Source organism: Mus caroli, unplaced genomic scaffold, assembly GCF_978045245.1.
Source record: "Mus caroli unplaced genomic scaffold, Mus_caroli_1 scaffold_4, whole genome shotgun sequence".
NCBI lineage: Eukaryota > Metazoa > Chordata > Mammalia > Rodentia > Muridae > Mus > Mus caroli.
In genome coordinates this window covers 74184453-74200241 of record NW_028227259.1, presented here as the reverse complement: position 1 = coordinate 74200241, position 15789 = coordinate 74184453, and the positions used below count along the sequence as shown (strand labels likewise).

Below are 15789 nucleotides of genomic sequence, written 5' to 3'. Positions count from 1 at the left end.
TTGTGAAATGTTACAGTGATTCAAACCATTACAAATAGAGAGCTGAGGATGTTTCCCAGGTAAAGAGTGTATGCTTAGCATGCACAAGGTACTGGGCTCTATCTGTGACATGACAAAAATGTTACTTGACAGAAACATAGTTAAGGGAACTACCAAGTCAGATCACGAGTGGCTGGACATTAAAAATTGATCTAGTCACTATTGCACAATGCCAGAAAGATTTTGCTGAAGGGACCCTGTTATAGCTGTCTCGTATGAGACTATGCCAGTGCCTGACAAATACAGAAGTGGATGCTCACAGTCATCTATATGATGAAACACAGGGCCCCCAATGAAGAAGCTTGAGAAAGCACCCAAAGAGATGAAGGGGTCTGCAACCCTATAGGTGGAACAACAATATGAATTAACCAGTACCCCCAGAGCTCATATCTCTAGCTGCATATGTAGCAGAAGATGGCCTAGTTAGCCATCACTGGGAAGAGAGGCCCCTTGGTATTGCAAACTTTATATGCCCCAGTACAGGGGAATGCCAGGGCCAAGAAGTGGGAGTGGGTAGGTAGGGGAGCAGGGCAGAGGGAGGGTATAGGGAACTTTTGGGATAGCATTTGAAATGTATATAAAGAAAATATCTAATAAAAAAATAAATAAATGAATTGATCTAGTGCACTTCCCAATGACCAATTGATTTATCCATGATAATAATAATATTTAAAACTGCAAAATAATGTTGCCTCCTCACTCAGTCAGGATGAATGAGATAACACAAGAGAGCACAGTGTGGTGTGGTGATTTCACACCAAGGAATACAAAATTCTGGCAGCAAGCAATTCCACTGCAATACACCTCCAGTGCTCCTAGCCAGTTTTTTATCAGGCACAACCTCAGGAAACTGCTGATTCTGGGGAAATTTCATTATGTGGAGCTTTCCTTCTCTTTTCATACATGGTTTGAAAATCTGTAGCCACAAGCAAATCGGTCCTCACATTCAATCAATACATACCCCGGTATAATCCAGGGATTGGAAATGAAGACCACTTTTCCCTCTCCCACTGCTATTTGTGTCTCCAGATATCCAGGTTGAATCATAATGTTTGAAGGTTGTAACTTCCAAGTGAGCATAAAATCATGTGTATTTGCCCCTACCTATTTGACCAATAGTTTGCACTCTTCTCCAAAGCTAAGCTGCACAAAGTACACATGACAAAGATGAATCCGAAAAAGAACTCCGGCAACCATTCTGCTTGACGTTATACGGAAAGTCAGGATGATGGCTATGCAGAAACACGACTCCTTAGGCAATATTCATGGCATATGGCAATGCTTTTGAATACAATAGGAGATGCTACATTGCAACATTCTGAAAGTCATTTCCTTCTCCAGTTTCAGAGAAGCACATTTTAAATGCTCTTTTAAACTTGAATACAACACAAGTTACTGTAAGGGCGCCCCCCACCCCCCTGAAAATCTTGCTCACGTAAGTGTGGGAGTGGGAACTGTAGCAGTAGGCCAGCAAAGACTTAGCCTGGTTTTCCCATATTCCTCTCTAAAATGTTCACACTATCCCCATTTTCTTGTTCCAAATCTCAGAACTTGTGAAAAATCACATCTCATCACCTTAGGTAGAGTTTTTCACTTGGCCAGTAGACACCTTTGCAGTGAATGTTCTTCCTGGGCTGATTGGCCTCAGTGCAGCAGTTGGCTTGAACCAAGAACTTTTGTTCTCACCATGATTTCTTTGAGTTGTGCTGTGTTGTATGAGCAATATTGTATGGGAAGGAAAATAGACAGGTGGAAATGTCAGGGGTTAGAGGCTTTCATCAGCTCTGAGTGTGGTAGTTGCTTTGGTATATTTATAGGATATAAGCAATCTACTCCAGATATGGATGTTTTAAAACAAAATTGATACCTTAGAGCAAACATAACTTGTAGCATGAGGGATACAATTATAGGCAAAATGGTTAGATAGATAGATAGATAGATAGATAGATAGATAGATAGATATACATTCAATGTATTTTTTAATTTACATTCTCATACTTGAGAAGACCCTTGTCTTTTAAAATCCAAGTTTTCTCCTTTAAAAACCTTTTGTGTTTGATTTTTCCCTTTGTGTAAATGCCACTCTTGCCCTTATCACTAATAAAATTATTCTTTAAAAATGTCTTAAATGTATCAAGAAATACTGATAGTCCAGGTAGCAGGAAAATGGTAATTGAAAAATTAAAAGCAAGGGTTATTTTTTAAAGTGCATTAAAGGTTTTATAAATACATACATATATATACAAGGATCTTTGTTGTAAAAACATTCTGTATTTGTGATTATGGTAGTGCCCTATGATGAAGCTGTTTCTATAGAAACAGCTTATGATTCACGGTCAACATAAAACAAAATTACTGATGAAGTTGTAAGATATACCAGATAAACTATTAATTTCTGAAGTAAAAACTATAAATGCTATCACACTAATGGTTTATAATGAGTAAAAAAAATCTTTCATAATCATAATATATGTTATCACGAAGTATATAATAGACCAGGCAATTGAGAATATAAGAATATATTCTGAAATTTCCTGGAGGTTATATTGTAAGGGAGGAAGAGAAGGCTAAAAATTGTCTTATATGAATGATCCTTAATTTATATTGAATTTATAAAGACTTTTAGAACTCCCGATTTTCTCATATGACCCAGACAGTCTTTCTCCAGCTGAAATCTCTGTAATGTCTACAGAAATTGCTCTATATATTAAATGTAATTTGTGTGGGACTGAAATCAGATTTCAATACATTTGCGTAGGAGAGGGGTTACAGGTGGTAGGAGGGAGAAACAATAGCCACTGACATGAAAGAATGTTCCAGGCACAGGTAGGATTTAAAATGATCTGTCTCTATGGAAACAACAAAGCCAGCTTTCTTGACTAGAGAATGGTGTATCATTCCCTATAAAATAATAATTTACAAGGGGGGGGGGAGTATTCTGTCCATAGTCACAGTGTGTTCGACTGGAGATGATACCAAGTCTATTCCCCTCCTCTCACACCCCATATAAAGTCCTTCATGTGGGAGTCAGTGCTTGAAATGTCTATGCCTAACCTGCGACAACAAAAGCAAAGCACCTGGTGCATCTGATCTCCAACCTCCCCACTTCATACTATGGGTGGCCACCCAACACTCACATTAGCTGTCTATACAGGCAGGGATGAACAGCTAATAGCAACCTAAAACCTCTTTTCTTTTGATCTATTTCTCTAGCTGTTTCTCTGCATCTTTTTTTCTCGGATGTAAACAATGCAATGTATGTATCAGCCTTTGCCTTCACATATTTACTGTCTGAGACCATCTTGTAGGTACAGGGTTGCTAAATTCTTGCTTAAAATCATACCCAAATGTTTCTTTTCCTCTGCAGGGCTTCCAGGAGTCACTTTTAATTTCCTGGCAGGTAAGCTTTATTTCTCAGGGCACACTGTCGCTCTCACTTGCCCTGTCTTTAGTCTCAGTCTCGTCTCATCACCAGATGCACCTTCTACAACAACTCACACGGCTCTCATGCAATTTCACATCGAAGCACAATGTTCCAGAAAGACTCTGAATCACTTTCGGGATGCAGTGGAGAAGAGAGCAGATGCCACACATGTGGTTTTCCTACAACTCCCTTCTCCCCTGCTCTATAAAGACAACTGAAACAGAATACAAAGATCTCTTCCCTGGAAGAAGTTGATAAGTATGTACTGAATCTTCTCTAGGGTTATGGTTGTCTAGATAAAGAAACATATTGCTAGGGATAATTAAAGTTAACTGCATCCCACTCTCTGTCTTAGTCTAGTACTTTATCCCAACAACTCTGATCAACCCATTTAGCCACTGTATTTTGGGGGACAGGATTTTTCACTATGGGATATGCTTGATTGTGGACACAATAGGAAGATTCACCAAATAATTAGTTCATTTCAGGATAATTGCAACCTCCAATGTTCTTCCTCAATGCACATATAACTACCTTAAAACAATACAATGTGGTATTCCCTTACTCTGAAAGTATGCCACTTCAGAAAGAAGACAACAGTGTTTGTTTACTGGGGTTTCTTTGCTGGGAAGAAGGTGGTCCTTAAACCATCAGTCATTAAAGAGAACACCCTGGACTCTAACCTCAGTTAACTAGCCAGTCAGTTATAGTTCATTCTCTCTCTTCTCCCTCTCCTCTCCTCTCCCTCTCCCTCCTCTCCCTCTCCCTCTCCCTCTCCCTCTCCCTCTCCCTCTCCCTCTCCCTCTCCCTCTCCCTCTCCCTCTCCCTCTCCCTCTCCCTCTCCCTCTCCCTCTCCCTCTCCCTCCCCCTCCCCCTCCCCCTCCCCCTCCCCCTCCCCCTCCCCCTCCCCCTCCCCCTCCCCCTCCCTCTCCCTCTCCTCCCTCTCCCTCTCCCTCCCCCTCCCCCTCCCCCTCCCCCTCCCCCTCCCCCTCCCCCTCTCCCTCTCCCTCTCCCTCTCCTCTCCCTCTCCTCTCCTCTTCCCTCTCCCTCTCCTCTCCTCTCCTCTCCTCTTCCCTCCCTCCCTCCCTCCCTCCCTCCCTCCCTCTCTCTCTCTCTCTCTCCCCCTCCCTCTCTCTCTCTCTCTCTCTCTCACACACACACACACATACACACACACACATTTTCTCACTCTCTCTCATTTTCTCTCTTCTCTTTTTTAATTGAAAAATTAAAGGGCACTGTATGTATAAAAAAATTTAAAGTGAAACTCCAGAGGAGCATATAAGAGCAGTACTTCTCTCTAAGGCACAGCCCTGACCCTTGCTCAATTTGGAAGAGATAATAAATGTCAGTTGTACATCCTGTCTTCTCTCCCCGAAAGTGATGGTATGTAGACAAATGTGTTTCTAGAGCAGTTTCTTTTCACACAAGTAAGAATATTCAGTAGTTCTGTGATATAGCTTGCATTCTCAGCTCAGTCTAATCTCTTGACAATACTCCCTGTGCCCTCTTAATTCTCAAAATAGTGAGTCACCTGAAGTTCCCAGAACACTTCATGCCGTTCCAAGGCACGCTGCCTATTCATATGCCTTTACTCTTGCTTGGGAGGGAGGTTCTTCTTTGTGTTTGTAGTCTATAGATTAATTTCAGGCATGATCCCTTAGGTATTATTTCTTTGTGCTCCTGGAAGACCCCATGATATCTATCTATCTATCTATCTATCTATCTATCTATCTATCTATCTATCCATCCATCCATCTATCTATCATCTATCTATCTATCTATCTATCTATCTATCTATCTATCTATCTATCTATCTATCTATGAAATAATCCTTTGCATTGATTGAACTTAAGTGTGTATAATCTATTTTCCTCCATACCTCAAAAAGCGCCAAATGTCACCAAAATTTGTAGTGTCATTCCCATTCTGGCCTCTATTGAAGACCTGATAAGACTAAATATTTAGTAGGCTTGTGATGAATAGAAACACCCAAGATCAGGATTGCTGTCAATGCTTCAAAAATCTTCCAAGGGGCAATTTGCCATGTTTCAAATTACAATATTAAACTACATACCTACGCCCTCTATAAACTGTATAATTGACATAAAGCCCTTTTTTTCTTACTAGATTAATTAAATGCATGGTCTTAGAAAAATTCCTTTAAATTTTACACTCACAATATAATAAGAAGTTTCATGGGGGGTGTGCCTGGATGTTTTGGCCCTCTTGGTAAGATGTGATGATCTTAACAAGGATATCTGGCTAACTGCAGATGAAAACTGTATCTTTTGCTTTTTCCATGTGACCAGCTTTGCCCCCAAGTCATAGCTACTGGTAAGAATCAGTTGATCTTGAAGTACACGTGACAGGTGCTAAGTGACAGATGATGGAAGTCTTTCTGCAAACTCCCTGTTCAATAGAGAAAAGTCAAGGGACTCCCAAAAATTCACCATCTGCTGAAAATAACTGTTCTAAGCTCAGTCCTAGTCTCAGGAGAGAAGAATTCAGTGCTCTCTGGGATCATATAGGGAGGATCTACTAATACTGAGTCAACTATATGCAGGTAGCAACTTATCTTCCTTTATCCCACAGGATAGCTATGACATTTGAACCCATTACTGAATCTTAAGCCAGCTGAAACTTAAGTTCATTTTACTTTCAAAGCATTTTGATTTTATGATAAAGCAACATTTCATTTGGGCATGAGTGCTGAAGATGCTATCAAGTACTTAGGACAACAGTTCTCAACCTGAGGGTCATGGTCAAATCCTCCATCTCAGATAATACATTAGCATTCATAAAAGTAGTAAAATTACAGTTATGGAGTTGCAAAAACAATTAATTTTTATGTTGGAGATCACTTCAACATGAGGAACTGTATTGAAGGGTCCCAACATTAGGAATACTGAGAATCACTGACTTTAGGGAAATAGTAAGGCAGAAAGAACCAGAAATGTTCAGAAGAACATGAGAGCCAGTTAAAGCAAACACCCAGGTTTTATTGCTCATTACTCTGTCACTGCTAAGAAAGATTTTAGGAAAATTGAATAAGAACCTGCAAGTTATCTTGAGGAAATAAATAAATAAGCAAACAAATAAGCATGTACTTCCATTCCATAGCAAGTATTGTAATATATGAGTTTGGTAACAGCACAACAATATCTCCAGCATGAGTAAAATGAATAACATCAGACTAGAAATTCCTACAATATAGCCTTTACCTCAGTCAGTATTCAAGACAATATAAACAAGACATCAATCAGGTTTCCTTTGAGGACTGTTCATCAGAGTTTCTTGTTGCTGTCTTTGCAAATGTATTAAGGAAGATAAGGTTGACTGATGATTTCATGAGTGATCAAACAGTGCTTTCTGACAATGCCCCCGCATCACACTCTATCATTCCTGAGGACCTCCCAAGAGGTTCCACTCTGGAACACTCTGGAGCAACCCAGTAAAGGCTTGCTGATTGACTGTCTAACCACGAGAACGGGCTGGAACAAGACAGAATCTCACAGTGGCATAAAAGGAAGTAACTCATGACTCTGGCACAGTCTAAATTCCTTAAGGATGGAAATTTTAGGGTGTTTGAACCTAAAAGGCTTTAGCAGTTCCATGATCTGCTTCACTTTACAGCAGAACTTGCTAAATCCTAGAGCAGAGACAGTCTACACTCAAGTTCCCGAATTAAATACCAGGAAACTCCGCTCCCTATGTGCTAGGCAATCATCCCACCAATGTATCCACGGGCTACATCCCTATGTCTTGGTTTCAGATTTTGAATTTTTCATGTACTAGCTCTGTAGCTTTGGAGTTTGTTTTTGAATTTCTCTCTTCCTATGTTTTTCCATGTCTCAGTTTTATTTTTTTCAATGTATAGTAAAGAATGAGAATTACATACCCTTAAATCAGAACGGGATAAAGCAATTGATTTAATGTTTGTTAGAGGCACATTCTACATGTGTGTATTATTCAATAAATACTTATTTTCACTATCTTGCCTACTTTGATGCTCAGTCTGTTCCTGTAATCCTACAATTGCTAACTTTAATATATGAACTGCAACATTTTAATAACTAGATAGCCTAGTTTGAATGTGGTTTGAGGCATAAAATGCCTATTATCTTCAAGCAGACAAAGCAACCTGTTTCACTCTCAGATAGTATATTCGAGTGCAGAATCTGAAAGAGGGTCCCTGAAGAGTTCTCACTTAAGAGAAATGGATGCTTATCTATTTATTTATCTACTGGTGTGTGTTCCAGCTTTTAATTGGTACTGACCGATCTGCTTGATTTCCAAAGGAAACTTTATTATAACCCAAGAGAATTTATTGACAGCAGCAAGAATACATTTGGGCTATTTTTAACACAGCTGTTGCTGGCTGTTTGGTAAAGAAAAACAATTTCAGTGTTACATATTGGGAAGAGTAAAAGTAAAGGGTATTCTGTGAGAGGGAAGAGTGGTACCGTTGGCTATTGTGCAGAGCAATGGTTTTTTCTCTCCACTTAGCACCAGCTGAGTAACAAGTATTGATACAGGAAGACATCAGGTTCCCCTAAACCACATCCTCTTGTTTATCTTTAATTATGAACTAATCTTCTCTTTGAGCACAGCTACCTATTAGACTAATTAGAAAGTAACTTCCTAGAGAAAATTAAGAGGGAAAAAGGGGGAGGGGGTTCACTTTTACAGATAATAAAACAATATTCTTTAACTTTGATATTCAAAGTGCTACCTGAACAGCAGCAGTTGGCACCTTGATGGAGAACTAGGAAATATCAACACTCTGGTTCCAATCCCGAACCTCAGATTCAGAATTTGCATTTTGTGAGCCTCAGGGTGATTGAGGTATGTCCTTAAGATCACTGATAAGTGGATATTAGCCCAGAAACTTAGGATACCCAAGATATAAGATACAATTTGCTAAACGCATGAAACTCAAGAAGAATGAAGACCAAAGTGTGGACACTTTGCCCCTTCTTAGAATTGGGAACAAAACACCCATGGAAGGAGTTACAGAGACAAAGTTTGGAGCTGTGATGACAGGATGGACCATCTAGAGACTGCCATATCCGGGGATCCATCCCATAATCAGCTTCCAAACGCTGACACCATTGCATACACTAGCAAGATTTTGCTGAAAGGACGCAGATATAGCTGTCTCTTGTGAGACTATGCCAGGGCCTGGCAAACACAGAAGTGGATGCTCACAGTCAGCTATTGGATGGATCACAGGGCCCCCAATGGAGGAGCTAGAGAAAGTACCCAAGGAGCTAAAGGGAACTGCAACCCCATAGGTGGAACATTATTATGAACTAACCAGTACCCCGGAGCTCTTGTCTCTAGCTGCATATGTATCAAAAGATGGCCTAGTCGGCCATCACTGGAAAGAGAGGCCCATTGGACTTGCAAACTTTATATGCCCCAGTACAGGGTAACGCCAGGGCCAAAAAGTGGGAGTGGGTGAGTAGGGGAGTGGGGGGGGGAGGGTATGGGGGACTTTTGGGATAGCATTGGAAATGTAAATGAGGAAAATACCTAATAAAAATTATTTTAAAAAAAGAAGCTAAGGCACAGAGGAAGAAGGATTGTTGCAGAGAGAAATTCTGGTAGGTGGTTCTTTTCTTGAGCCAACGGGAGAATGTACCAAGAACCTATGGAATCTAATATTAAAGTAGCAACACCATGGAATACAAATGGATATCTGTTCAGTTTAATTTGTTTTATGCATCATTTTTAAAATCCTGCCTCTTTCGTCCCCATCATTGTGGATGCTGTTTGTGATTCGTGCAAGATCATTCACCTATGCACCTTCAGAAATGTGAACACGGGGATGAGGCCACCTCCTGCAAGCATGGTTTGTTCTGTGCCTGCGTCTGAGTCAGAGATCTTCACTATAGCCTTCTGAATGTGTACACTTAGGTCATCCTGTCTTTAGCTTGAAGGAAGAAATTGTATTTGGAATTGCTTCTCGATGATAGCACCTGGTTTTTGCACGAGAAGGGACAGTCTCTTGTAGAAATCAGAATGGGAAAGCTTAGCTCTTTGGTTGTTTGCATTCAGCGCCACAGTTAACCAAGATACTACTCATAGGAGAAAATTTCTGTCCAGTACTGGCTCTTCTACTGAGCACAGGGTAGTTATTTTATGAGTAATTGCTAGGAACCCTTCCCTCCTTTCATTCTATCTGCCTCAGGCATGTATGTACGTGTGTGTGTGTGTGTAGCACTTCATAAAAATTCTAAAACTAAAAATATTTGAAGGGTTTAATGTACAATAAATGGAAAACTGGCATTTTTTTTGTATATAAAAGTTTAGAAAACAGTAGCACTATATGGTTACTTTATATCACCACAAAGTCTATAGTGAGAAAAAAGACTTTTCTTTTTGAAATGTTAATTAAAACATATATATATATCTTCCTACATTAGAATTATTAAAGGTTTCTAATTCACTGCTCAGGACAAATGACTTACTTTTTTCATATTTAACTTAAATTAATTTGTAACTTATACATAAAAACATACCAATGGTGCACTATAATGCAATCACAGTAACAAATCTTAGGATTTCTGGCAGATAGTCTTTGCCAGAATAGTGTCTTTTTCTTCCCTTAATTTTGGTACACTTTATATCCTTAAATCTAATGTTTGTTTAAAAGTAGTCCTGGTATGATATTAGCCTTCAAAATGGGCAATAAACAGATTTTGAAACTTATCTTACTTAGACTAGTGCAAATAGGATCAAAATTAACAGAGCCCTAGTTCTCTAACCCTTTACTTTAATGCATAATTATATGCCATGCTCTCAGCCAGAGAATGGCTTATAACAATAATGACCAATAATGTGAACATTAATTAGCAATGTTGTAGTAATGGATTTAACTTACATTTCATTAACTACTAGTAGTGTTATTTTATTGTTAGTTCTTATTTTGTTTTCAATTTGTAGAAATTTTTCAGTCATATAATAGCATGCAAATTAGTGTCCATCAAGGTACAGAAGCATGTTAATAACAAGCTAAAAATCCTATTTCCCACAGACCTTCAGTTCTACTTATAGTGCCCCAAGCATGTTGCAGCTAATTCTCTTCTTAGTAAGTGGTTAGGGTAGGACTGACTGTCCCTACTCTGTGCATACATTCTCTCCACTCTTAAAACAAATACTCTCAGAACTCACATTTTCCTGGGTTATTTCCAGTGTATTTATTTCCACACTTTGTCATAGATGAGCCACTAAGTTAAGCCCAAGTCCTGTCAGTAGCTCTCAATAAAAGGAAAAGAGTACCCAGAGCAAGGGTTCTAATTTTCCAGCTTTCAGTTGTCACTTATCTGCCTCTGTTGCTGATTCTCACAGTGAAACACAATGAGTATTTAGGTAAAGGGCATTATCAAAGGCTCATTTATGAGTGGCTATTGAAAAACAAGCACACCTGTCATGGAGTAGCGAGCAAACAGACTATTGCTCAGTCATTAAGAGAAGGTGTTCTACGCCACCACATTTACATGCGTCCTTTCTCAGCTTGTCTATGAATCTACTGTAGTCACAAGGCAGAGCTTCTTGTTGTGCAGTTTATATAATCAATATATAACAGAATGTACTTTATAATATAGTTAAAAGAATGCTAAAAGTATGTATGCAGATTGTGTGTAAATGTCTCTCTGTGTGTTGCACACACACACATGTGCATGCATGCATGTCTGAATTTGGAGTTGAGAGTCTACCTCAGGGCCTTTCAGTTCTGGAACTCTAATTTACCCTAACAGTGACATAGACCACGGACAGAGGCACAATTTGCCTTCTGGGATCTCTGAATCTTCTATATCATAAATGATCTATGGAGATATTGACACAATGCCCGATAAATGGCTGAACAGGGAAATGTTATCATTATGTATCTGCACTGGCACTGATTGTTAAGCTAATACATTGTCCAATGTATTTGGCTGCATTTGCAGTCATGGGCCACAGTTGTTCTGTATGTGGATCTAACCGTGCTCTTCTGAGTGTTTGTGAATAGTTGCTTTGTGGTAATAGCATGCACGTAAACAGTATCAGTCTCTTAAACGTCTTTGTTTATTAAAAAACATCCACTTTCTAAATCAAATTTTAAAATTGGATTTCTTTTTCAGTGTAGTAGTAGAAAAAACACTTGAAAATATTATTTGAAACAATCCAAGACATTATAAAAATAGCATTCTAGCCAAACCATTTAAGACAGCGAGTTTCAACTCTGCCAACCCCAGCCACACATTTTATCCATGTACCACCCATTGAATGATCTATAAATGTATGTATTGCTTCCTGGCCTAATCTAAAAGATGAAAAAGGGAAATTCTTAATCCTTAGCATATTACAATAAAAATGCCCCACTAGGAATGGAAGGAAGAACAATAAGTGTTACAGAGAGAATATCCGAAAGGATCCTAGTCTGTTACTCAGCATATCTAAATCTCTGTTACTGGAATTAGTTCCCTTTTGGGAGCAGAATAAAAATGGCATTTTGTTCCTGTTGATCTTGCTGTTCCCTGGGTGGTGGGTTCTAGAAAAGCAACAGGCAATTCCTTCCCTGGGAACTCTCACAATTAGAAAAGGGCTTCTCAGGGTGAATGGAAACAACCAACAGAAGAGGCTGCTCTGACTTGAATCCCTTTTACCACAGCCCCAGAGAAAAGAAGTGCTATGAAGACTAGCAGGGGGGCGGGGGTGGGGGGAGGAAGGAAAAGAGGGAGGGAAGGAGGGAGGGAGGGAAGGAAGGAGGAAGGGAAGAAGGGAGAGACCTATGGTAAAGTGTAGGTCCCTTAAAATTAATGACTCTTATAACCCAGCCCTTCCCCACCTCTGTCCTATTAATCATCAGATCTCTATTTTTCTGCCCAGGTTTCTAGACTAAAGCCAAGTCATATGACTCGGCCCGATTCTCCTCCAACTTAAAACTTTCAAGCTGCAGGAAGACAAACACCCTCGCATGGGTCCAGAAAGCCTAGAAGCAAGCTTGGGCACTTCTGCTGTTAGCAATCCTGAACTGTTCCTCTCAGCCTGTTGCTCTTGTCACACACTGCGCTGGATTCTGTGGTAGGGAGGGGACACTCGCGAGCCCAGCCAGCCTGGTGGCTGAGCTGGGTGGGTTGGGGCTTTCAGGCTGCTCAGCTGTGGAGATTTGGGGGCTCTTGTCTGGCCACAGCTGGCTGCGAACCCCTGGTTCCGGGGACCCCAGTGTACGCCACTTGGCCGCCGGCAGATGGTGCCCTGCACAGCCCGACAGTCAGGGAGACCCGGCTAAAGTAAGGCTCAGACTCCTTCCCAGCCAATCCACCGGCGCAACAGTCCCCCTTCCTTCCCAAAATAGTGCGGAGTACGTCTCCTTCGGAGCACTGCGGTAGCCTGTGTGTGTCGAAAATACAAACTGTGGGGCAGCCAACAGTGTGTGTACTGGAGTGGGGCGTACGCGCGGAGTGGGGACCCTGGGGACCAGGGCCGAGGTGACCACCAATGAAAAGCAGAGGACGGAGAACAGGTTCATTTCTCATCTGCGTAAGCTGGGCCGGCCGCCGAGCCCTTGGGGAGGCCACTCACCATATTCACTTCCGAGACCATGTCTATGCTGGCGACATCGATCCGCATCCCGACGTCCACCGGGGGCCCTGCCGGGGAGGTGGACCACAGCAAAGACAGTCTTTGAGTGGCAGGGAGCTGAGGGGGCATTGGGGGCTTCCCAGATCTTATTACAGACTAAGCAGGCTCCCTCCCTACCCCTTTCCTGTTGTAGGGGACAGCGGGAGAAAACAGGTGTGGGTACACGCGTGATGCAGTGACAGTGCAGAGGGTGTGTCGGCTTGAAGAGAGGAACAGCTCAGCCTGAGGATACGTCCACCTGAGATTGGGGATAGTGCGTGGTGTGTGTGTGTGTGTGTGTGTGTGTGTGTGTGTGTGTGTGTGCAGGGCGTAGTATTGCACGTTTACAGGAACGGTAAAATGGGGAAGGAGGCATTATATCTGACAGAAAAGGTGAACTAGGGATGGGTTACAGGTTGAAAAAAATGAAGAAGCATTACCTCCAAAGTCTGGCCGCAAGCGAATGTCATATCCTTTGAGCAGTCGGTCCACTGTCTCTTTCACGTATGACATGTTGCTGGGTTCATTGGAGCTGAAGGGAAGAAGTAGGGACCGTATTCAGAATGATCACAAACTGAAAACAGACATAAAAAAGATCCAGGCACACCTACCCCCAAATAACAAGATACATGATCCAGCAGGCACGGGAAAATAAAAAATAAAAGAAGAAGAAAAACACCAAGGAATAAAAGAGAGAGATTGAAGCAGGCAGCTCACCTGTGTGCACAACAGACCATAGCAACCATCACGGGAAAAGAGAGAAGCCCCAAACTCTCTCGATTTTGTACTGTCCACATTACTAACTCTGATGAAAGAATTGTCTTTTCTGCGAAGATTCAAGGAATGCAACTTAGTCGGCGGCTGGGCAGTAATTCCCGAATGGACCTGCGCATGCGCAGAGGGTACTCACTACCAAAAGACACCTTGTGCCTTGCAAACAATATTCCTAGTGGAACAGGCAACAGATTTCAATCCCTTTAAAGTTCCTGTCTGAGGTGCTCCGCGTTCTCTGGGTAGTCGAATACAACCTGCTGTCTCTATGCAAAGGAGCCAAGGTGCTTGTGTGTGTTTGTGTGTGCTCAGTTTTCCTGAGCTGTGGTTTGCTGTGATCCTTTCCCTCCTGTCCTAAGCTTGATTTTTTTTCTTTTTCCTTTTCTTTTCTTCCTTTCTTTTCTTTCTTTCTTTCTTTCTTTCTTTCTTTCTTTCTTTCTTTCTTTCTTTCTTCTTTCTTTCTTTTTTTAAAAGAATGATCTGGCTACGGCTGTCTGTGATTGGCATCTTTTGTTGACAGTTATAGAGGTCCTAGAACAAGGAGTCTGGAGGTGGTTCTCTGGTTGTCTGTAGAAAATGAGGGGAGGGTGCTGGAGAGGGGAGTGGGCAGAGACTGCTGGGCTGGAAAAGGAGTTTGGGGGTGGGGAGGAGGAAATGCAGGGAGGGTTTGGGAGTCTTGTCCTCTCTTCTGAGATTATGAAGACAGCAGCATGCTTGTGGAGTTAGTGAGGGGGGTGGGGGAGGGAGAACTGACTAACTTTTCAATGTATGCTTTTCCTTTAGCTCCCATCTCCATCAGTGCATTTGGAATGGGAAGTGAAGAGAAGAAGAACGAGGCAAGCAACCCTGGCAACCAATCATTTTTCCAGGACCTTTGCTGGTAAATCCTGTAGTTTTTACTCGCCCAAGCTTTTTGCTTATAACTGTCAGTGTGCTAGCTCCCGTTCTTAATCCCTAACTAGAACACTGAACATTCTCAGTCTAATATGCCTTATGCAGCCCGGGAGAAGCCAATCTTCTTTCAAATACAGGGAAGTTAGGAGATGCAATTCAATACATATCACTAAAAACATGTTGGGTGGTTGGAGATTCTGGGATAGATTCGTGCCCTTTGTTAAATAGCATATATCAAGTCTTCATTTGATACTAGGTATTCTGAAACTTAGAGTAAACTTAAGAGTGTTTCTGGCCTTTAGGAATTCACAAACCCCTTACAAAGATCAGCAAAAAGAAACCACTTCTTCCTGATATTGTCTGTGTACACTGAAGAATTATTATCAAACCAAGAAGCACTAGAAATTACCGTAGAGGAGGAGAAAAAAAACCAACAACAGAAGACAAAGCTTTTGTCTGGTGAGGAAGGGGAATTCTTCTTGAGGGAAAACAGTGTATACTAAATCTTACAGACTGGAAAACGTACTTCTATAACTGTATGCAAAAGAGATCCATTGTAGTGGGGAAGAAAGTGATGGTGGATGATGGGATGTGGAAGAAAGTTCAGGAGATCATTTAGATTCAGGAGACACTGAACATTTAAGTAGAAGTTAATTTTAGAGAAAAAAAATTCTGGTAGAACAGTTATAAGGATCATTGACATTTTCCACTTGCTATGTCGTTGTTCTTGTGCATACAACACGGGTCATCTCATCCAAACCTTGCTACAACACAACAATAGAGATAATGAAGAGAGACCTTTAGACTACTGAATTCAGTAGTTAATGTCACACTGCTAATAAGTAGTGACATATACATTTCAACCTAGAATCCTTGGGTACTGCTATTCTCTGCACTATCTAGCACAGACCATAAAGGCAAGAATTAGATAAGAGAAACAAGAAGACAAGGAGGTTATTGCAGAAGGAAATAAAATAAGATACTGTTTAGTTTGGAGAGAAGTAACAGGTACAGTCTTCCTAAAGTATAATAGAGACAACAAGAGA

The 15789-nt window shown here is 41.1% G+C and overlaps 1 protein-coding gene across 2 annotated transcripts in view; it reads right to left on the bottom strand.

Annotated features, from left to right (window-relative positions):
- Positions 1 to 15789, bottom strand: part of Gabrb1 (gamma-aminobutyric acid type A receptor subunit beta1) — a 500511-nt gene that overhangs the window by 447383 nt on the left and 37339 nt on the right. The window contains exons 1-3 of one of the 2 annotated variants that reach the window (XM_021162619.3): positions 13796 to 13946; positions 13519 to 13610; positions 13040 to 13107 (exon numbers count right to left, since the gene is read on the bottom strand). In XM_021162619.3, the coding sequence (XP_021018278.1) occupies positions 13040 to 13107; positions 13519 to 13610; positions 13796 to 13875 (240 nt within the window). In that variant the 5' untranslated portion in view covers positions 13876 to 13946. Of the gene's footprint in view, positions 1 to 13039; positions 13108 to 13518; positions 13611 to 13795; positions 13947 to 15789 lie in introns of those variants that run through there. The other variant, XM_029477413.2, reaches the window with a different exon arrangement.